Here is a 24,647-nt window from a genome sequence, read left to right as displayed (position 1 = left end):
TAAAGTTAACACACCTTTGAAATGACAATGCCATGAGCCATTTCACAGGAACTTGGCTTCACACAACTTGTCAAGAATGCAGCTGTTACACAGATAGAAGGAGGTATTCTTGCATATGCTGTGATAGTTTAAGAGATGATAGTTCAGAATGTAAAGAACAAAGGATTTTACATTAACAGAAACGCAACAGCAGATACAACTTAGAAACCGGTTTTACTCTGCTGCAAACAAATGGACAAGATATTGTACAATATATAATAAAAATTACAGCATAATACAAGTGCCACTAACAAAAGAAACTTAAGGATAAGACTTAAAAATGCTTATTTGTAATATATATATACACATTGCAATAAAAAGCCACAATAAATACACGAATTTCCATGTCATTCATAATAAATACTGAAAATATAAATACAGAAAACACACAGCTAATATGAATAAATTATTACAACAGAAGATCCAGGTTAAATTCTGTTCAATATTATTGTAGCTTATTTTATATACCCTTTGGCATCTTTGATGTTACAACTTATACACAAGAGAAAATTAGTCTAGAAACTGCATGACATACAATATGACGTCTTAGTGTAAAATGACTGTATGTATGGATTGTAGTTAAATAGTTTAAATTTCTTCCCTTTCACCCTTTGTAAGTGATTAGATTAGACTTAACAGTAATAAAATATCTATTTAAGTACTGTCAAAATCGAGTAAAATAATAAATGTCAACTGAATGACAAAACCAATCCTAAAGTCAAACAATGTTAGAGTACAAAGCGTTTTCTGAGTTTTTAAGTTACTCTTTTTTCTTTTGCCAGCAAAAACAAAAACAACTCTTAGAACACTTCTTTTGTATAAAGACCATTCCCAATGTCCAAATGGTTCAAAATAGACTGAAGGATAACCTACAAGTCCTTTGGATCATTGGAGCTACCATTACATTCAGCTCATTAGATTTCCTCAGAATTTGCAAATGTAACAAATTTCTACAGCAGCTGGAAAGTGGAGACTCTGTTGACATCTAAAACTATCATGAGGATACGTGACATTGTCTAAGCAATGAATTATACATATATATTTTAAATGGGAGATATGCAGTTTTGACCAATGTCAAATGACCTTTTCCTATCAAATCGATATACCCTGTGACACTGAGAGAAACACACTGAAATAACAAAGTGCCATTTTCTGCATTAACAGGCATTAACCAGTACATATGTATTAATAGTTCTATCTTAAGAGGCTATTACACCAGAAATGCAATAAACTGGAAAAAAAAAAAGAAAAAAGAAAAAGCAGATCAACTTTACTAAGACACAATAAAGGCTGAGGTTCTTAGGAACAGAGTTGTAATCTACAGATTTAAAAAAATCTTTTTTTCACTATTTCTGCATTGTAAATGTCTAGAATTTATTTTACATAAACCACTTTTGAAACATGTTTCACAAACTACACCTCAGACTTATTTCTGTAGAAGTGTCTAGAGTCAATCAAAACATGGGCCAAATTATTCAACATTCTTTACATGACATTCTATAGCATTTTTTTTAAAGCTAGAAGGGTCATTTTCCCCTAATGTTATTTGTGGGGGCAACCACATTTATGTGGCTGTTTTTTTCACAAGAGCATTTGAGTTGGGAGGATAAGTAGCTGCACCCAGATTGAAAAAAATACCACGGAGAAAGGAAATGTTGATTTTGGGGGTTTCCTCATCTTCTGGTTAATTCTGACTCTGGGTTGGAGTCAACTCTGAGTGACTGGAAAAGGTTCTGAAACCGCAGGGGGCGGGGGTGGGAGGGGACTGCGTCTAGTGACATAATCAGAAAAAAATCACCACCCTCCAGAACTCCTCCCTTTGTTTTCAGGCCTTGTCAAGATGACAAATTTTCAAATCATTTTTCTGATCCCTGAGAAGGCAAGCAGCCATTGTTTAACTAACATCGGGACAAAGGCTGGGATCAAACGGTGGCTGAATAATTCTCTGGAGTCATTTTTATTCCAAGTCAGACTCTCCACAACTAGTCACATCTTCCCCAGAAGGAGTAGAAAAATCTTTAGATTTTTATTTGTCATTTTAGGCAAAAGAAAGATTAATGAGAAGGTACTTATTTAGAAGCAAGAAGGTTGTCATTGTAACTTCTCAGAGAATTGAACAGTTTGAATGTCGAGTCACTTGATCCCAGTTCTGATGTTATACTTGTCACTGGGGATCTGAAATAGTTGTTTTTCCTGATATTACCTTCATTCAAAACAACAGGCGTGAGAAAGAAAAAAAAGTAAAAATAAAAAAGAACCACAACCATATTTGTTGAAAGCAGGTACTGAGCATTGTATCAATACCCACATCTTTATTAAAAGATCTGATTTCTTGGGAGGCTCATGGAGTGATCAAATGTAATAATCATCAAATGTAGGGGGAAACTTAGCTTCCCTTGAGTCTCCTAGTACAATGGCCCAAATCACCAGAAATGTTGCCAGGTTCCTAGCCCACAAAGATGGGGAAGATATTTTCTTCTTGTGAGAAAAAACCTAAGAGAACTGGATTGGGTTGCCAAGGAAACCACCTTCCCTAGAGATGTTAAGAATAGATAGGTCTCTAAACCTCTTGGGCATGCCTGAGTGACAGCTCTCCCTGGAGGTAGATGGATGAGCCAGATGACCTCTGGAGATCTCTTCTAGTTTCAGGACTATAAAATTTGAAGAATACAGAAGAATCTCCAAGTTTCCATCATTCACACATAGTTGGTCATTATGAGTATCTCTGAAAAGATTGAAACATTCTGAGACACCCTTTTGGCATGAGGAGGGTCTAATGAATCAAGATTGAGACAATAATCTTTGACAGTAGACCCTATTTAATTGTAGTACAAAGGGAAAGACTGTCAATGACAAAGTTCAGATATCATTTGAGTACTATTAAATCACATAAGGAGCAACGCTATATTAAAAACAAAACAAAACAAAACAAAACAACAAAAAACAAAAACAGGCAATCTATTTCCTTGGCTTAAAGACTTAGGTTTTTCCTCTTTAGGAGAATTCAGATTTGGATTTTATTTTATTCCTTCTGTTTCGTATTTAAACAAAATTGCAAAATGGCATATAGATCTTTGAATTTGTTTGTTTTTGAAGATGGGTGGCCTTCTTAATGCCTACGGCAACAGATTGGTGACTGGCATGAAAAAGAGAAGCCAAATAAAGTTTGACAAAATGTGCTACAAAATTAGAAACTTCAAACTCATTTCTTATATGTTCTTTGTGAGTCAGCGGCAAAACAATATTAGGAGGCCTTGTCTCTGAGAAAGGGGTTGTGGTCTTACCCAGTGAGGCAGCAGGATTTGATAAATTATCTAGCGTGTCCTAGATATTTTTTAAAGAGACATTTTCTATATCAATTTCCTTCCAAATGTTCGTTAATAACTAACTTTCAAGATAACCCTAAGCCAGACAGAAAAAAATTGGGAGGGAAAAAAAAAAAGGAAAGGGATACTTAAATAAGGAAGTTATTCCAAAAATTCAACTAAAACCATTCAGTAACTTCACATAAATTAACTCAGACAAAGGTGAGGCTAATTTCTACTATAAATTGTCTTCTCTTAGCTCTTTCTAATCACCATTTATTATCTTAAAATATTTAAATGCCCTCACAAATGTCACTCAAATTACACTATATGTGGATACATGTATCACAAGTAGAAAACATAGTCACCAAAGTGACTTAAGACTTTTAAATTACTTAATTTCCCAAGGTATTTACTAGAAGTCCAGGCTATATATTAGTAAGATTATAAAACCCTGCATATAAGAAAGAAAATGAAAAGACATGTTGGTTTAAGCTTTGAGTCTGGTTGCATGCACGTCCTGCTCCCCATTGTTCTGTCTGAATCACTGCTCTCAGGAAATGAAACCAACGACATGTCATTTACCATCCAGGCAGCACCAAGTTAGTAAAACCCAGGTCACATCAAGCTTTTGAGTTTGAATTCCTGATAAGTAAGAACAAAACAAAACAATACACCTGAAATGGCTAGGAAGGGAGGCCTCAGGGTCTAATGAGCACTCCACAAAACTAGCCTGAAAAGCCATGAGAATTGTTAAAGTAAAACTTAGGAAGTTACTGCTTTGAAGAGTCCTATTGAATTTCAGATTTGGCAGGTCATATTTTAAAGAAACGCTCCTTTATTTCCTTACTTTGAACAATTATATTAGTCATCTATCAGTCATTTTAATATGAAATGTTTAAGGTTTCCTTAAGATCATTTCCTTAGTATGTTGTAGAGCTGCATTTTTATTTTTTAAAGCATCAAATGATTTATAGATAGTAAAAATGTAATTGATGTGGATACTGGGCAGCAGATGTGAGCACCAATTGTGCTGTGATTGTCCACACCATAACTGCCCTTTTTAGGTTTTGTTTGTGATGCTAGTTGTTCTAGTTTAACAAGACCTAGCCCAGCTCTCCTGAACTCCCTTCCTAGGAGACCCTATTTATTCAGCCTATATTCCATTGTTACCCTTACTCTGTCACTTCCATAATCCCACTGAATTTTCAAATTGCTGGTATTCGGTTACAGGAAACCAATTCAATTCTTTAATGCTACAGAAAACATCTGATGAGCTGTGCTGTTTGTGTAAAAATCTCTGGCATTTTATCTTAGACATTTAAGTTGCTCCAGCACAAGCAGCAGATCTCAGAAAAAGCAATGCAATCAGAAGTTGCAAATTTATATCAGAGCCGATAGTGATCCAGGCTTTAAACTTTTGGTGTTGGTTGTTGTAAGGAGTCAACTGCCCCAATTTCAATTTACAGTCCAGTATTGCATTCAAGGTTAGGATTTTATTTACTGACTATTACAATGACAAGGAAAACCAGGTCTGCAGGTTCTGTGAGAGAGAATAAGGAGCAGGCACCATTTTAAAGACAAAAATTAAGTTATATTTGAAGAAATGGAAAGCTTCTTGGCCCCTTTTTAAAAAGCAGTCTCCTGTTAATCTCTAAGGATGTCAGTTTTTCATTGCTAATTTGATGGTTTGTAACCACAGCTAAATGTGTGGGTGTAGAATGACTTCTCTGTTTTCTACCTGCTGCAAGCCTATGCCTTTGGAATTTGAAACAAGGGCTTCACTGTTTTGATAGACTGTTTATAAAAAGAAGTAAGAGTGATTGTGTTCCACATTGTTGTTCCAAAAGTTTTCTGAAATGTTTCCTCGGTTGTGCATGAGTCAAACTTGTCTCTAGTTTGCTGGAATAACTTTAGCATCACTTATATAGGTCTACTACTGAAGAAGCAATTATGTGAAAATCTCTTTTTCATTTGACCCAGTCTTTCCAGCTGAGTCCAGATTTAATTCATAAATTTCAGATAGGAGGAGAGGAAGGAGAATCCAGTGAGTTCCATTAATTTGGGAAAAAGAAGCATACTTTTAGTTGCAGTTTGCATTTAATTAGACAAGAATTGTTGCCAATTTTTCTATCACTTTATAAAATCACATATTAAAATGATTTTAATGAGGCTTGATTTATTACTTTATGCCACTTTCATCATCATCATCATCCCTCAGAATATGTAGGAGATTTTGTCCCTCTCTTTTTATCACCTAAGTTCCTCTAACATAGCAGACATTCAATAAATACTCATTGAAAGAAGGAATTGATACTTAATACATTCTGAATACAAAGACCAAAGGTTTTTAAACTTATTCAGTAATATCAGAAATATAAATCAAAAGAATCAATGATATATACCAATATAAAGGACATAAATCATGCTATATTTTCCTGTTTAATATCCAAACCAAAATTTTGCCTAACAGTCATCTGTTACTGAGTGTAAAAATTTAAAGAACATAATCACTTAACATAATCTCTTTGCCTCTTGATTAATTTGTGGCCAGTTTTCTCGTAATACTTACAGCATTTTTTTGTTTTTTGTTTTTTTTTTGGGGGGGGCGCGATATATGATTGTAAAGATTCTATCACTTTAAGAAATACTAATTTCACATGTGTGATTGGAACACTTGGAAAAAATATAGTTTCACCACAAAGCGAAGTCTGGCTGTCAAAAAGTATATCATTGAAATAACTAAAAGACATTAATGAAATTGATTTTAGTTATGTCTTAATAATCAATGATCAAGAGATGGGGGTGGGGAAAAACTGAAGTAAATCTCTTTCACTGACTTCTTTCTCCCAAAGGAAACCAAGGATGACAAAGGAGATGCAAGCTGCTCCAGGCACTTGACTTGCAAATCAGTTTGGCCTGGATTATAACTGAGAATTAAGCCCCATTAAAAGGTATAGGGCTCGTGCTAAAAAACAACAGGGATTAGAGCACGAAGCTTTGCATTTGGCAGTGAATGACTGAAAAGCTGTATGTTTATAAAGACTATAATTTTGTTAGGTATATACTATGGGGGCGATACAACAGCTGCTCGTCAGGTTATTGTACCTTGATATAAAGATTTTAAATATTCTGACTGGCTGCATCCCCATTTTCAAAAGCTCAGAATAACTGTAGCGCTTTCCTGGCATGTGGGCAGTTTTTGTTAAATAGAAGGGCTATTAATGGAAAAAAAAGACGGAACACTGTGCTCTCTCAGGTTTTCTGGAAAGGAAATAAAAATGAAACAATTCCACTGTTAGTGTTATTTGCAACTTAGACTCAATATTTTAAAACTATAGCTTTAAAAAAAAGTATCATCTTTCTTAGACTACATTTTTAGGCCATAAAAATCCAACTGAATTCTAGGGTAGGAAAAATTCAATACCCATTACTGCCATTACCTAAATCTGTCATTCTTGTTTGTGGTATGCATTATTTTATGTGTGTGTGTGAGTGTGCGTATGGGTGAAGTATATGGGGTGTTTTAATAGGTAGCCTGTGTATATAATTTGTGGGAAATGTTTAGGGGTAAGTTTATGTATATGAAAATTTGAAGGTTAATTCTTCAAATTTCATGGTTGGAAGGTTAATTCTTCTAAATAGGATAACTTTCTACCCCAAACTTGGACAAAATAGGGAAAGAAGTTCTGGTTTATTATTTGCCTATTTCTAGGTGAAGGGTCCTTTGGGAAACAAAGCTACAAAACAGAGACCCAGCCAAATATAAATAAGTTGGCTTCAAATCTTCTTGTGAAAATAAAGTTGAACTAAATCAAATATCTATTCTTTCAGAAATCAGATTCTCATTCTACCCTTCAACTCTGCTCCGCCAGGGCTGTCTCTTCCCAACTCCCCCCTACTCTGTTTTCCAAGAATAACCTCAGAGTGCCTCACATGTCAACTCTTCAAAGCCTTGTAAGGGTCTAGCAAATATGGTACACATAATTCTTTCAAGCGTTTGAATGAAGGAGCAATAGCCTCATGCTATTTTCTCTTTGGGCCTGCGCTCTTTAGATTGTGTCCATAGGGGAAAGAAATTGGAGACCAAGCACTGAAAACTGTAACTTTGTAGATGAGACAGCATACACTATAGAGATTTGAGCAAAACTCCAAGTTGATTATTAGCCCAAACAGCTGTTCATTCAAAAGGAAGAGTCTCTGCCCTCATGGCTGCTCCCTACATAAGTGGTGGGCTAGAGAAGGGGCTGGGACCTTCACAGTGGAAGAGCTGCCCAGTAAACCTGTTTTCCCCAAATCAAGTTATAGTAGAACTTTTTCCATTGGAGGACTTTCTCTAGATCAAGCATTTTTAAGTTCAATGAAATAAAAGAGAGGTTTTTTTTTTTTTAAAAAAAAAAAAAAAGGAATTAAGAGCCACAGTATGTTTATATCCATATTTCTAAATACTCAAATCTAAAAGACATGAAAAATAACTAGCAATGCAGTCACCAAATAGCAAGGTATGTCCACATTTCAAATAGTCATAAAACATATGGTATAACATAGGTCAAAAATGAGAAACAGATTTAGCATAATCCTATTGCATTGCAAGAAAAAAAAAAGGTAGCGCACACTATTTAGTTGCCTAAATCAATTTACAGAAAAACAGGATCCTAGGAGTCCTCCGATGAACCAAATGCAGGTAATCTAAAGGTGGGGAGTGCATGTTTTGTTTCTATCTGTCCCCTTTAATAAGAGAACATGAGGTAATCAGAAAATATTCAATGCATTTTGGACTGTTCTGCTAATTGTCCCAGACAAGAGAAATCAAAATGTTTCAGAAAAGTAAGGCCTAGTTGAGTACTTGGGTAGAGGCCCCCCTTCAATTGGCTAGTCACTAAATGGAAATTGCATTATATACTCATTTTGTAGAGATGCATTGATCACACTGTAGAAAAGGCTGGTTGCTGAGGTTGGATTTCTTCCATGTTTCCTCAACCTCCTTTGCTTTTTACCAAGTTAGGTCTTCAGGGTGGCAAAGGAAAATACATCATTTTTCCTTCAAAAAGTATCACTGGATGATTCCTCTATATTGATCATATGACCCTTATGAGAGTTACAGATCTGTTTTTTTTTTTTTTCTTCCTTTCAATTTCTGATTTTCATCTGAAAGAGTTCTCAGTCCCCACCCCTCAAGAAGTACTGTGAAGGGGCACTAAAGTGCATTTTGATATAGGGGGTAGAGTTTAAAGGTGCTGTCCAAGCAAAGAACCAAGATGCTGCTGCTTAATAAAGAAAGGCAATTTCTTCTACCTCCATTTCTGGAGTCAACTGAGGGAGGGCTGTGAACTAGACCCTCATGGGAGGATTGTCCTAACACCTAACTCTAGAGAAAACTGTGTAAGGACCTGCACATATAGACTCATTTGTCCCAAATAGCAAAAATAGGCCTATTTCACCCTTAAGAAAGTCTTTGCAAATCGGATCAGTCATGATCATAAAAATGTGAATGGATTCCAGATGCAATCCATGTGGGCATGCTCTGTGATACTAACTACGCATCTTCAGCTTCAATGAACATGCTGCTGTTCATTTTCATCAATACATGGCTTCTAAACTACCATAAATAAAATACACATGGAACAGTTAAATCTTTTTTCTTACAATAATTACTTTTACATTAAAAAGTCACCATGATCTTCAGATATATCGAAAAGTAGGACTCTAAATCTTATTTCCCAGTCTTAGCTAACAATCTTGCACAGGCCCGATAATCCAAAACTTGAAGCTCTGATCTACACAGCTTGGCAGGTTTCACACAGTTTGACAGGTAGGCAACTGTGAGATACGCATTTTTTAAAATTAGTATTTTTCTATCAAAACAGTCTGAAATCTTTTTAAAATCCGCATATAGACTGTATTTGTGCAATGCCACAGTCATGTAGCTAGAAAGGAGAAAACAAAATATGGTCTGGAACATTAATCACAGTCAAAATTTTCTTGGTCCACAGTTTAAACAAAGATGAGCCCAGGAAATCCAATTAAATACAGTGCTTTAAATAAGGGGAAGTTGGTCCCAGAATAACTTAAGCCACTAAACAGGAACGGTTTCAACCACGGGTGATTTGATGCACTCTTCGTGCAATCTGTTCTTTTCTGCAAGGCTCAAAGAATTTTCAGCAGGATGCTCTGAAATGTGACTGTCACCATTCAATGTGGAGACAAACCCTTCCTGGGAGGGGCCTTTCAAGTATGAGTGAAATTCCATTTGAGGATGACTGGACCTGTGTTCGGGATATAAGCTATTGCAGGGCCCACCGCTGTCGCTTTCTGAAGAGGAGCAGCAAACGATTACGGAGGGGTTGGCAGCTGGGTAGTGGGAGGCGCCGTAGGCCTCCTCCGCTTGCCGGGCATAGTCAACGAATTGCTCCGGGGTCATGGTGTAAGGCACCAGCGAAAGGGTACCGTTTTTGACAGTATCTCTTTCAGAATAGTTCTCAGAGATCTGGTTAGGGGTTCCTGGAATGTGGCTATCTATTTGGTAATACAGAGTTGAAGAGTTGGCATAAAAAGAAGCATTTTTTGTGTGGCTTTCGTGAATGGCAGTGCCATCAGAATAACAAAGGACCGAAGGAAGTGGGACAACTTCGGCATGGGTGCCCAGTCCTTCCACAAAGCTGTCCCCTTTCTCATCGTCCTCGTCCTCGTCCTCGTCCTCCTCCTCTTCCTCATCCTCCTCCTCGTCGGATTCACTAGGTGCCAAGCTCTGCGTGCTGGAATCGGTGACCCCGCTGCAGAAGCTGCTCCCATCCTCCTCCTCCTCTTCTTCCTCTCCTTGGCAATCTAATTCTTCAGCAGACTGCAGGTGCAGCACTGCAGCCTGGGGTTCAGCTTCAATCTCAAAATTGTCAGCGATAGAATATTCTACGGAGTGAGAGACGGGGCCCATGGAGCTGCTGTGAGCAGTTATCTCACCGTGGCAGCCATTCAGCGTGGGGATTTGCTGCTCACGGTTTTTCTCCAGCTCAAGTTTCATTATTGTGTGCAAAAAGTGAGTCCGGACACGGATAGGATTAAATTCAATTCTACCTGCTGTGTTACTACATCCTTCTTTAGTGCAGCCACATGGGAAAGACATCCGATCCACCTTGGAAGGAAGAACATAGATTAGCCCCACGGAACTATTACAATCCAAATAACAATCCAAAGCCTTTCAGCAACCTCTTTGAATCTGGCATTGCTGAATTCCACTGAAGTCAGAACAAATAATAATCAAACAGCAAATGGAAAAGAAAAGGGGAAGTAAAGGCTTAAAACATGAGTTAACCTAATTTTTAAAACCTATATTTAAAAAAGGGTTATAGTTATCAGTGTGTGTGTGTGTGTTTTAGTTCATTGACTCCTCCAGCGCTTTCTTTACTTCTTTCTCCATTCCCCTTTGTTCTCTTCTCCTCATCCTACTTATTTTGTTCCAATTTTTTTCAATGCTTTTCTTTCCCCAATCTCACTTTCCTTCTGCTGCATCCCAGCTCACATGCTGCCCCATTTTTTTTAAATTCAGTTTTATTGAAATATATTCACATACCATACAGTCATCCATGGTATACAATCAGTTGTTCACAGTACAATCATATAGTTATGCATTCATCACCACAATCTATTTCTGAACATTTTCCTTACATCAGAAAGAAGCTGCCCCATTTTAAGGAGGCAGACTTACTGAACTCATCCCCACCAGCTATGTTTAATCTAAATTATATGACATTGTCCAGGCTAGCCACACCTTTTTCATTTTCTTTGCTGTGCTATTGTAAAATTAACTTCTCTGCCTAAGATTTCCAGGGTGACACCACTTAACATCACGTACCCAGAAAATTCTCTCTTGTTGCTTTTCCTCTTCATTCTTTTGGATCATTGGTACATGAGTGCCTGTGTGTGGACCACAAAACAGCACTGGGCATTCACATTCATGATGAAGCTTCTTGAGAGAAGAGAACATTCATGTCATCAATGTCTCAGAATATTCAAGTGATTGGGCTCTGCAGATACAGTGATTTGGGTGCAGCAAGTGCTGGTGGACTGATCTCTCCACTGAAGTGATAAGCAGAATTCTGGGCCATCTGGGGGTCCTACTGCCAATTGTCTCAGACTCTACAAATTAACCTGAATGCACACCTGAGTAAGAACTTGCCCTGCTTGCCACCTTACCCAAGCATGAAGAATTTTCTATGCTACAAAGGAAAAAGCAGACTCTAATACAGTCATCTTGGTCATCCTAAAATGTAGCAACAGATGCCAGAGCCAGAACCCGCAGTTATTTTGTTAATCATGAATCATTTTCTGTGAATCGACCTCCAGCAACTCTTCAGCAGATGATAATTGTCTTCTCCCCTTTGCCTGCTTGAAATGGATCTCACTGTTGTGAAAGTCAAGTAGTGCCATAAAATAATAACATTTAAATAATCATGGAGGACTACCAATATTATAGATTGATGGGAACCTTAGAATCAGTTAGTTCAGGGGTTTGTAGACTTTTTCTGTAAAGGAGTAGCTAGTAGACATTTTAGGCTTTGTGGGCCATACATTCTCTGTGGCAAGTACTCAACTCTGCTGTGAAGTGCGAAAGCAGCCATAGACACTGTGTAAAAAAAAGAGCATGGCTGTTCTCCAACAAAACTTTATATACAAAAACAGGTGACAGGCCGGATTTGGCCCATGGGTTATAGTGTGTCAACTCTGAACTAGATTCAGAGTTGACACCAGAATTCTGCTTATCACCTCAGTGGAGAGATCAGTCCACCAGCACCTGCTGCACCCAAATCACTGTATCTACAGAGCCCAATCACTTGAATATTCTGAGACATTGATGACATGAATGTTCTCTTCTCTCAAGAAGCTTTGTAGGACCTAATGAAAATGAAAAAGCCCTTCATTTTAGAGATGAGGAAACTGACTCGAATGTTTACGTAACTAGTCAACGTCAACCATTTTATATCAACGTCAGGAGGAAAACTGAATTTACTAAAATCTTAGTCTAGTAATCTTTCCACAAGCCCATACCCTCTAATCGATCATCATCATACATCCCATGGATGGGTCAGAAAATACAAGCTCAAGTATTAGGGATGTCATAATTTTCCTGCATGTTTGTAAAATGACAAAATAAGCTTGATAATAAATGAATCCCAGAGGAAATAATTTCAATGAATTCAGAAGCAACTTGGGTTGCCTTTCACATTATATCTAATATGTATAAGCATGTCACATATACCCATAACTAGCATATCTGTCTTCCTGAATTAAGCATCTTGCCTTACCCAAAAGTTTTCTTCTACTCTTGGAAGCTTCGTTCTATGTAACACGACTGTCTCTTTAGGGGGTGGCATATAATGTCTTGTCTTTGGGTTCCCTATAAACCAAATCCTTACCTGACACTTGATGCCTGCGAGGCTGCAGGTACATGTTTCTGGATCACAGAACACTCTGCAGTCACAGCCACAGTCCTCCCGCGACAGGCGGATGGCTCGCAGCTCGTGCTTTTCTTCCACATCAATCTTTTTCACTCCAGAGGCTCGCAGCAGTGCTCTCCGTTTTTTTGTTGGCAGGGGTTGTAGGAAGAAGTACTCGTCTACCTCTGTGTTATCTAAATCAATATCATCATCTGAAATGTCATCCACTGTAAGAGTGCTAGCTTCCTCAGATTCCACTGTGCCATTCTTAGTCATCTAGAAACACAAGGCAGGAAATATAGGCTTAGTAGGGACGGCATCTAAATTCCCTACATGTACACTTGGCAAGAATGTAATTGTTACTTGACATCAAGTCCCTGTAACCAATAAGTATTTGTGAGTCAAACCATTTCCCTTTATTTTTCTCTCTACAAAAGTCACAGGAAGAAAAATGAAGGCCTCAACAATGATAAGCTTCTGAATGGTAACACTCTGAAGAAAGTTAATTAGAACACTTAACCTCCAAATGTTAAGAGCTGCAGTCGTTAAAGCTTTTAGCCAGTGCAATGCAAAAACGAGCAAAGGTTACAGATGCCCATCAGTTAAAATCATCCTTAGACTCAGTGTGTGACAGGCATCTCTGATGTTGGAATAAATATGTCCTTGTTCAGAGATGATAGCATCCTAGTGGAAACCATCGCCTCCTAACTCAGCAAACATGTTGTCCTTGAAATAATGACCCTGATTTTGGGGCTGCAGCAAAACCATGTACCAGGAAATAAAGTCACACTGTACCATGCTATTGAGATTGCAAACGTGATTATGCTGCAGAACATTCCATGAATGAGAGCTTGATATGAAGTAATCACTCAGGTCACCATGCTCTGACTAAGACAAGGTAAGTAGAGGGCAGTGCCCGCAAGCACTCATCAACGAACAACTAAAACAATAAACTTGGACTCAAAGGAGTTCACACGGTTCTTTGTCCAAAGCAATACCTTTCACGTAATAGCTCATGTGGCCAAATATGTCTCATATATCCATAACTATTCGGCCTCTATTTATATTTCTTTTCTAATTTAATCTCATCTATCAGTAAATCCTGAATCAGTATTCTACTTCTTACTATTATACTGCTACATATTATATTTCCTCCATTAAAACACATTTAGAAAAAGTTTTCTCTGAATATCAACTAAGAAATATATTCTGAGCAGTAGTGCAGGCATAAATTAGTAGTAGTGCAGGCATAAACTTAATAGATTAATCAAGGAAGTTCTAAATACACAAGCTATTTTGACTCTTTCATTTTAAAATTATTACTTCATAAACTTCATTAAGTGTTATTATTACTTTTTTTTTTATCTTAACAATTCAGTCATTATACAATTAAAATACTCTGGTGACATTATACATCATTCTCTCATCTCTATATGAATAAGCCTATCATGTTTATTATTACCAAAAAAAAGCCAAACCAGACAATTCTGAATGTATTAAAAAACAAATGGAAGACTAGTCTGTGTCCTCAAGTAGAGAAAATTTCCTAGGGGATACAACATAGTAGCAAGTATGTATTAAAATATATCACAAAGGATCCTTGAAAGATTTTCAAAAGGTACTTAATTATATTTTTTGAATGTTGCAGAGTTTCTCTGAGTTTAAATCTGTGCTCTTGCAAAGATGGGCATTCTCCTGTATTGGGTTTTGTTTCTTGGTATAATTTGAAGTTTGTTTCCTTCCTTGGCAATTTCTTTGTATATTTATTTGTTGAACTATTCTAATTTTTCTGTGATGCCCACTAATAGGATCTTAATTTGATTGGTTGCTATTATCATTTTCTTAATTCCTATTTACTAGCAGTAGAATATTTTTATCTGTAAAGATCTGATTTTCTAAGGAATTCAAGTATGCAATTGCTTAACATACACTCAATCTTCTGTGATAGGAAAAGTTGTATTACTAAACAGGAAGTGTTACCTTTCCCATCTTGTCACCTTTGTGGCATTTGGCTTTGTTTTCATTCATTTTTGGCTTGTCTGTATGAACCTCATCAGGCTTCTGACATGACAGCACATGTAGAACACACCTAGGACTTGGGTAGCACAATGACTTCAATGCTTCCTACTTAATCCCCATAGTCTGTAATATTTATGCTTCCTTGTGCAATTTGTAACATCACAACAAAAAAAATCTCCATTTTATATCAACAGTATTTGATTTTTTGAAAAATAAGTTACTATCAAATAATACATGAAAGCTAAAAGTCTATACAAAGTAAGATTTTAACAAAAATTTAAAAGCATCAAAAATTTTAGAGCAACATGAATTACTGACATCTCAAAAATTGAGATTACTTTTTAAAAAGAAACACCAGTATCTCAAATCAACAATAGATTTAGTTCACTCCAAATTTAAGTGCTCTTAGAAATAAAATCCACATTTCTTATTCACACATGCTTAAACACAATAAACATCTTCATTTCAAAATAAAACCTTATTTAAGAATCTAAAAGCCTTTCAAGAAAGAACTAGACACTGTTTTCACTCTTGTTCAACAACTTATAGAGGTTCCAATCTCAATTCAAAATCTCACATTAACATTGAAGAGGTCTGGCAATGTTTTCTCCTCATCTCTCTGATGTCATCTCTGTCATTCCTAATGAAGACTGGAAATATTTTAGTCCAGCCTGGTCAAAGGGCTTACCTTTCCTGTCCTTCAATTTCTGGTTTGGTATAAAGCTTTTGAGATATTATTCTCTACAATCCCCTCTGAAAGTCTTTCTTCAGTTCCCATTTCCAGTCTATTCTCATTTGCTCCTTTAAACCCCAGGTCTAAAACTCCTGAATTTAATGGTCTTTAAAAACAAAGTATTACATAGATTATTTTAAAATGCATTTCCCATACTATAGCAATTAGGGAAAAACTCAACGAGTCCCTGTTTCTGTCCACCAACTCATGTCAGCATCATTCTCAAGCTCTAGGGCAATGAAATCCAGGGAGTCTGCCAGGATTGCCTCATCTATTTTTGCAGACTCATTTAGTCCATGAGATAAATGTCACGAGAATATTCATTTTTCACAGCATTTTGTTCTCTTCACTTGAGTTTTACCTTTAAATGTCTTTCCCCCATTTCAAAGCAGAATTTTGAATTTTCAGATTTTAATTCAACAGATGCACCCTCCTTATTTTATTCACTGAGGCCTAGATTAATGTCACTTGTCTAAGAGCACACCCACAGAACCCAGTTCCCAATTCCTGACTTGACGGCACATGTAGTAACACCTGGGACTTGGTTAGCACGATAACTTCAATACTTCCAACTTAATCCCTGTGCTCTGTAATATTTATGCTTCTTTGTGCAATTCATAACATCACAACAAAAAACCTCCATTTTATAGGAGATTTTATATCTCCTATTCCAGTATCTTTTCCCCTGTATCTTACAGATAGATTTCATATTTCCTATTGTACCTAATGGAAAACCAGGACCCTAACATGGAATTAAACATAATGTGTCTAATAAACTATTCAGTTTATCAAATAGCTATGTATTCAGTAGCCAGTACATTCAAATGAATGCTCTCTTTTGAGGTAGATACCCTAGGAGACAATCTGAGACATGAACCACTTCTAGTTCAGATTCTTTCCCCCAAGTAATGTTACCTCCCCGAGGGATCACAGAAGGCTTGCCAAAAATGTGATTTTTTTAAACAGGTATTTTAATTTATTGAATGTATATTAGGTACACTGTTAAAAAGAAATAAAATTCCTACTCTCCAGAACAGAAGACAGTTTATAGAACAAAGCCAACTGCTATTACACAAATGGAATGAATGAATGTAAATAAAAGATGAAATATGGGATCTTCTATCACATTCGTTTTAAAACTAATCTTTTACAATGAAAAATCACTTATTTGAAACTGTGTAGAGTTGGAGATTATGTAGGAATTTATCAAGTCTAATATTACTTCAGGACTTTACAAAACAATTTTATTGGTGATATTTATGTGTGAGGAGAAAAGAAACTTCAACTATATATAATGGCCATGTTTCAAGGGGCATGATTTAACAGTAAAGTTTTTATATCATGCAGAAGAAAATAATTTTAACTATTAGCAATAATCTGGGCCCTCAAATCTGCTTTTATTTCTGTGCATGTGTGTATGTGAAAGAAAGAGAGATCGGGTGTGACGGGGAAAGAGAGGTGGGAGAAATAGATATGGACATGATCATAACAATAAAAATAAAAACAGTTTTTGAATCTATGTGCCAGGCACTGATTGAAGCACTTAATCTGTATTAACTCATTCAGCATCACAAAAGTCCCAGAAAGCAGGTGCTGCTGTTATACCCTTTTAACTAATGAAAAAACTGAGGCATAGGAATGCTACATAACTTGCCAAGACTGTAGAAGGTAAGTGTGAACCAAGTCACAGTTCCTAGATATTTTGACTCCATATTGTGCTCTTAACCACCATGATAATTTGATTATATACATATTACATACAGAGAGAGACTGTTTTTAAATATTTAATAGTTATTGATTGAATAATCTTTTTATACTTATTTTATATTAGGCATATGAGGCACTAGACGTAACAGTGCACAAGATGATGATCTTACTTTCAGTGGATTGGAGGGGAGAGACAAATAAATAATGTTAATTCAGTTTGTAAGGATTGCCTGGGTTTAGGGTAAAGATCGCATAGAGTATGTAGGAGGGGCACCTAGAGATTGGGCTGGTGGTGGGATGAGGAAGGAAGACTTTCCGATCTAAGTTGAGACTGGAGTCAAGAGGAGTAGTTAGTTAACAATGGAGGCAGAAGGCATTCCATGCTGAGCACCAATAGTTTCAAAGGCCTAAGATGGGACAGAGCATGATGCATTCATGGAGCCACAAACTATCCAGGTGACTAGACTTGTATGGGATATTACTCTTTGCATTTGTCCATAAGCACAAACAATAAATAAACAGTAGGCTTTCAGAGAGTCACTCCTTTGTTCCCCTGCCTTTAGCCACATTAGAGGTGATTAGCTCATGATTTGATTTAATGATCTTTATCATATTTTATATTTATCCTTTATGCATGTGCAGTTATCTATACTGTATTGGAAGCATCTCAAAATCAAGGACTCTAGTGTGTGTGTGTGTGTGTGTGTGTTGGCTTTGTTCCAATGATGACTGTGATGGCTAATTTCATGTGGCTAGGTTATGGTGTCCAGTTGTTTGGTCAAGCAAGCATTGGGTTGTTTGATTCTATGAGGGTATTTCATGGATGGCTCTAAATCACTAGTTGATTGCTTCTACAGTTGATTACATTTGCAATCAAAAAAAGGAGATTGCCTTAGCAATGAGAGGAATCTCCCTATCCAATCTGTCAGAGGCCTTATAGGAAGAAAGAAAGGTTTCAGCAGTCAGAAAGAAGAATTTCTATCTCTACTCTAGAGAGCCTGCTTCTCCCGGGGAATTCAATGGAAAAGCATCAAAGTTCCCACCCTGCAGCAAACTTCACTGAGTTTACAACTTGAGGACTACCCTATGGAATTCAGACTTGCCAATCCCCACAGTCATGTGAGCCAATTCCTATAATGTATCTCTTAATATTTACATATAAATATCTCCTGTCAGTTCTGTTTGCCTGGAGAACCCTGACTAATACAGTGACACTTAAGATGAGACTTAGTTATTGAGCCACTGGGTAAACTTATCTAGAATTACTCTATAAATGAAAACACTCTAACTTTTTTGTAGACAGATAGAATTCAACATTTTAGTTTTGAAACTCTATCACCCACTGGTACATAGGAGTAAACAATTCTGAAAATTCAATAAATTACAACCTTTTGCGCATTGGAACATACTGAGAGATCAGATTCATTACTGTCAGAATCAGAGGAGTGATTCTGAGGTTCTTTGGTCAAATTCAGGGGCCCCAAATGAAAATAAGCATTCAGCTGTGTGTGTGTGTGTGTGTGTGTGTGTGTGTGTGTGTGTGTGTGTTTTGCCATATTATACAGCAGATGAAGGCCACCATGAATTCCAACAAGATGAAATGTTTGGTGTTGTTATGTGCCTGAAAAAAATTACTTCAATGTAAGGTGTTCTGGTTTGCTTACGATGCTGTTACACAAAATACAAGAAATGTATTGGCTTTCTAAAGGGGATTTATCAGGTTACATATTTGCCATAAAAGTGTACAAACTAGGGCATCAAAAGAGGATACCTTCATTGAAGGAAGGCCAATGGGGTCCAGAACACCTCTGTCAGCTAGGAAGGCACATGGCTGGCGTTCGCTGGTCCTTTGCTGCCAGGTTCTGGTTTCAAAATGGCTTTCTCCAGAATGTCTCTGTCTTCTGAATCTCGTAGCTTTTCTCTCTCAGCTCCTGTGCATTCTTGCTTGTTCTCCCATGACGTTTCTCTCTAAACATCTGGGGGTCCTCTCTTAGCTTCCCGGGGCAAACTCTGGGCTTTGCCTCTTAGCTTAGCATCTTCAAACGTCTTTCAGTCTGCTTCTCCAACTGTCTCCAATTGTCTGTGCTGGCTCTTAGCTTCTCTCCAAAATGTCTCTCTCAGCTTCTCTGAGCTCCTCTCCATGAGCTCTCTTAAAGGACTCCAGTGAACTAATCCCTGGATGGGTGCGGGCCACACCTCCATGGAAATGATCTAATCAAAAGGTCTTACCTATAGTTGGGTGAGTCACATCTCCATGAAAACATTGAATCAGAAGTTTCCACCCAACAAGATTGGATTAAAAGATCATGGCTTTTCTGGGGTCCACAACAGTTTCAAACTGGCACACAAGGGGAAATAATACTTGAGAAGGTAGACTGACTAAAATTCTAAACAAACAAATAAACAAACAAAAAATACATCCTTTCAGCAGTTGAAAGATGTGATAACTAATAAAATCTCTTAGTCATTATAATACTAACAAACGTGAAAATGATAGTGGAATTAATAATGTAAAAAAGTTCAATTCCCCATATGCTGAATACTGCCTATTGTAAGGAAGATAATGATGTTGAGACACGCCTAAGCTACCATATACTGAATACCACACACTGAGCTCTGTACTTTATATAAGTTATCCCACTTAATTTGCACAATAATCTTACGAAGTAAGTAGTATTTTATGGTTGAGAAAACTGGAGCTTGGAGAAGGTACTTTGCCAAAGTCTAGAGACAAAGCTAAAAAGTGCTGGCACAGAGATTCAAAACTCAGATCTATTTAACTTCAAAGCATAAACTAGGCTAGCAAGACCAGTTTGGAGTAAAAATTGCGAGAGTAATGGTAGCAAGACTGTATAGAGGAAAATAAAAAGGATAAGATTGCAGCTGGGCTTCAGGAGCTGATCTCAGTGCTCTAGGGCAGGAAACAAAAAGACCATTCAAGCTTCCTTAGAATTAGCTCCCTATAAAAGGAAGAATATGATTTAGACACAGAGAATAAGAGCACAGAAAATAAGAAAATGAAAGCCAGCTGAACCTAAGACATTCTCACTAGTTACTATTCCCTTTGGGTACCTATTTTCTGGGCATATGGAGATGGCCCTCCTAAAGGAGATGCCAGCAAGAGAAGCTGGTCAAAGGGATAGTTACCACTGTTGAAGGAATGTGCTACTCATTTAATTTTCTCCGTCAAGTTTTAACTCATTTACCCTGGCTCACATATAATCAGCATAGCTTGCTAGCTAGTTTTGAAACCATGTATTAGTTCTAGTGATTGGTTTCATGTAAAACTTCCCCATTATACTGTGAGCACAGTGAGAGCAGAGATTAGATCTGTTCTGCTCATCACTCTATCCTTAGCACCTTATTCAATGCCAGCCCCACAATAAGTGATTAGTAAATATTTGTTGAAAGAGTGAACAAAAGAATGAATGAATATTCTTAATCACCAGGCCACACTGCCAGGCACTGTGCAAGGTTTTGGTGTAATGCAGATGCATCAGAGTCCTGTTTTCTAGAGAGATGCCAGTCTGCTGGGGAGATGACAATGTAATAAACATGATATAGTATGTTAGGTGCAACAAAACACATGAAATTATAGAATTTATAGAAGCAGCAGGGAGGAGGAAATGATAGGCAAAACGGAAGGCTAAATACAAAGACACAAAGCAGAATTAATTACTTCATACCTTAGGTCCATAGTCTTTATTCAAAAGAAAATCTTCAATCCAGAAATGGGAGAACAGACATGTTAAGAAAATCTAAAGTTAAAAAGAGGTGGGGAGATAGTAAAAGAGTATTCCACTGTTTCATTTTGGAATTCCCAGACTATGGCTATTTATATTTTGGAGCAATGCAAAACCTTAAAGTTATGATTGCTCTGTCAAAAAATTGTGAAGCTTCATGGAGAAAGGAGTTAAAAGAAGATAAAAAAAATGGGAGCAAATTATTAAGGGTGAAGAAAAGCTAATTCTAGACAACAAAATTCTACAAAGGGATTTTTCAACAGATGATCTCTGTGCAGGTGACAAAAAAGAAAGAAGTAATTACTAGACTATTACATTCGTTTTTCAAACAAAACCCCAAGCAGAACTTTAACTTCTAAAACAGATACATATGGAGTGCCTGCCTCACCCCACACCTCCTGTAATCCCAGGCCAGTCTCCTTGGAACACAGTTGGGAATCCAGTGCTGGAGCCCTGAGAATTAACTGACAAAATTTCTTATGCTGTTTCCATGGAAAGGTGGAATGTGAGTTGATACATAAGAGTATGGTCGGATAATTGGATTTATAGTTAGTTGGACAGGTGAAAATGTCTCTAATGGCAGTGACACAGTCTACTTTGTACCCCCAATGGACATGAGGGATGTGGCACATTCTACCCATCAGTGACACTCGACTATAAATATCAGGGAGGTCACGGGTGAGTGAGGGAGAAGAAGTTCTTTCCTTTCCTCTTGAGGAAAACTACTCTGAGAGGATATCCTGAACTTGGACCGGTCTTGTTAAATACAGTTTTTAGTGCTTAGCTTGGATGAGGACCTAAAAGTCAGGCTTATCACATCTCAGATGACAAGATGAAATTTATTCAAATTAAATACAACAAAACTTTATTGGGCACTCTCTATGGGCCATGCCCAGCATTAAAGATGATCATAAAGTTTTGCTTTATGTGATGATGCATATCTGGTTTAAAAGACTGAGTTTTTATTTGTTGGTTGGTTGGTTTTGTCTGTTTGCTTACTCAGTTGTTTCTATTTTTTTAACTTATTAATATGTGCAACCAAATTGATCAAAAATCTATGGTAATTTTTGTGTATACCTATGGAGAGAGCAACCACAAATTGGGAAGGGTAGCATAATATGTTTCTGTACATATAGTACAGATCCCTTCAGGAGTACCATGTGCAGATCAGTTCCACATTTGAGGTAGACATTAATAAGCAGCATTATGTTCAGAGGAGAATATCCAGGATGGCAAATTCTGAAAAGAATGACCAAAAAGGAATAGTGGAAAGAACTAGGGATGTTTAATCTTATAGAACAAGAGCTAATGGAGCCTATATAACTTTCTTCAAATGTTTGTTCATCCCTTAACAATGCTTTCAAACACTTGGAGATTGAAGAATGGGGACAAAATTTATTCTGCTTGCCTTGAGGCCAGAACTAGGGTCAAAGGTGTAATCAGATGGCAGCAGGTTACTCAATGTAAGGAAGCACTTTCTAGCAATTAAAGCCGTATAAATGGAATGGGCTACCTCAAAAAAAAAAAAAAAAAAAAAAACAAAACAAAACAGTGTGCTCTGGGTTACCAGAGCTGTGCAATAGGAGGCTGGAAACTATAGAAAACATATGCAATATAAGTAATTTCTGGTTTTTGTAGTATGAGTTGGATAGATGACCTGCTCTCTTAGGTATCTGGCACATTAAAGGAAAACATTCTTATCATTTTGATATTCAGTCAAATCTTACAGAACATTCTTCAGTTCATTAGTTATTAATTGCAGGTGGCAAGTTGGAATCAATTTATTCCTTGGAAGAACCAGGAATGTCAGCCTATAAGAATGTCAAAAACCTGAACTCATTGACAATAAGTCCTTGGAGTGCATATCTTCCCACAAGTTATTAGAAAGGATGACAGACCCACTCAGTCTCCATCACTTAGGTTTGGTGTATTTTATCTGTATTTGTCAAAATAGGTTATCTGCATGCCGTAGCAGGTAGTTAGAACATTGAAAACATCCATTTGGTGTAGAACCACCCCTCCATTAGGGATGTGTTCTGGAAGCACTGGCACTAAATATGCTTGTGAGTAATCTCTACAGACTCTAACAGAGGTGGTTTTATACAGACAAGAGTTTAAAAATGTCATGATCAGCAGGATCTGACCCAACTGAAAAAGAGCTGTAGTATGGAGAAATAGTTAAGAAACTATCCCAAAATTTTAAAACTACAGGTTTGAGACAATGGCTAGCATCAACCATCTTTCAAAAAAACCCCTTTATAACTCCTAGGGCACTTAGGATCTTTACCTAGTGGAGAAACTGTAAGACTGTCGAAGAGAAACAATGGTCAGGCTGGAGGTGAGGGTGGAGAATTATAAGGCTGCATGAGTAAGTCACTAGATGAATTAAGTACAAACATAAATCTGAGATTTAGAGATTTTTTTAAACATTGATCATTAAATGAAGAGTAATCATCTGGCAACTTTTACTTCTTTAGCAAGGAAAGAGAGCAAAAGAACCAAGCATTACTCAAAGAGCACATGACTAAGAAGCTGAGAAATGGGTATAACCCTGGAAAGCAATTGGAGATGGTACCAACAGTGGAGACATACTCTTGTTCTCAGAAAGGAGAAGAACAAAACCAGGGGAGAAAAAACAGAGAGAAAGAGAGGCCAGTTGAAGCTGTGAAAGCTAAATTAAATTTCTAGAACAATGCAGCAGAATCCCATAAGATAGAAACCATGAGGAATTGGAATGCCAAGGCTCTTTAAAATGTACAAACGGTTGCCTAAAGTGTTTTACAGATACATGTGAAATAGGAATAAAGGCTAATGTAATTGCTCAACAATGTGGTGCAGATGATGAAAACTAAGCACTTAATTTGGAAAAGAGTATAGTATTAAGATGACTGCATTGATTACTGTGAAGTGTATGACATGTTTGAATGGGCTTGACAGAGAAATAGGACTGCTCTGTAATTTAGAAATCTAAAGCTAGTTATTTCTTCTAGGAACATGCATCTTATTCAATCAGCTTTCTCTAAATTGTTTATAGTCAATGTTTGGAACACTACCACTAACAAAAAGACACACTCAAACCCCCAAAATGGAATTGGAATTGTTCTAGAAATCTAATTATATATAATATATATTATTTCTTTATATATATATATAACTCATAACTTGATTGAGAAGAATTACAAAATAAGAAGCAATTTTATAATTGAAAACTAACTTCTATTCTTATTTCATTACAAAAATACTTATTATAAGGAAACACTTAGAGGCGAATGTGTATGTGTGTGTCTGAGAAAGTAAAAACACAAAGATGTTAAATAATTGGCTCACTCAATAGAAAACTGGTCTAATAATTTACCTATCCCATTGGGTCTTTGTGAGGATTAAATAACGTTTATAAAATGACTGGCAAATAAAAATCACTTAAACGGCACTCAGTATTACATTACTGTTGTATCAATATTTGAATTAAGAGAATAATTTCATGGTGAGTACAAGGTAGAGTCACTTTGCAGTAGGTTAGAAAGGCTGGGAAAGGGGGTGGATATCAGAAGTGAATCAGAGAAATATTACTGAATTAAGCTACATGTAAAGCAATCCTGAAAACAAAACAAAACGTTAGTGTACTGCTACCCTAAAATCTTAAGGGAATTTTGATGAAACTTGTCAAAAA

General features: G+C 36.8%; 1 protein-coding gene across 4 annotated transcripts in view; it reads right to left on the bottom strand.

Annotated features, from left to right (window-relative positions):
• Window positions 1–202: 202 nt before the first annotated feature.
• The window catches only part of CSRNP3 (cysteine and serine rich nuclear protein 3), a 245,313-nt gene continuing 220,868 nt past the window's right edge, over window positions 203–24,647 (bottom strand). For all 4 annotated transcript variants that reach the window (XM_037850037.1, XM_037850038.1, XM_037850040.1 and 1 more), the window contains 2 exons: window positions 12,755–13,051; window positions 203–10,473 (listed from right to left, as the gene is read on the bottom strand). In XM_037850037.1, the coding sequence (XP_037705965.1) occupies window positions 9,421–10,473; window positions 12,755–13,051 (1,350 nt within the window). In that variant the 3' untranslated portion in view covers window positions 203–9,420. The remainder of the gene's footprint in view (window positions 10,474–12,754; window positions 13,052–24,647) is intronic.

Source organism: Choloepus didactylus, chromosome 9 (assembly GCF_015220235.1).
Source record: "Choloepus didactylus isolate mChoDid1 chromosome 9, mChoDid1.pri, whole genome shotgun sequence".
NCBI classification, from domain to species: domain Eukaryota; kingdom Metazoa; phylum Chordata; class Mammalia; order Pilosa; family Megalonychidae; genus Choloepus; species Choloepus didactylus.
This window is presented reverse-complemented; position numbering and strand designations above follow the sequence as displayed.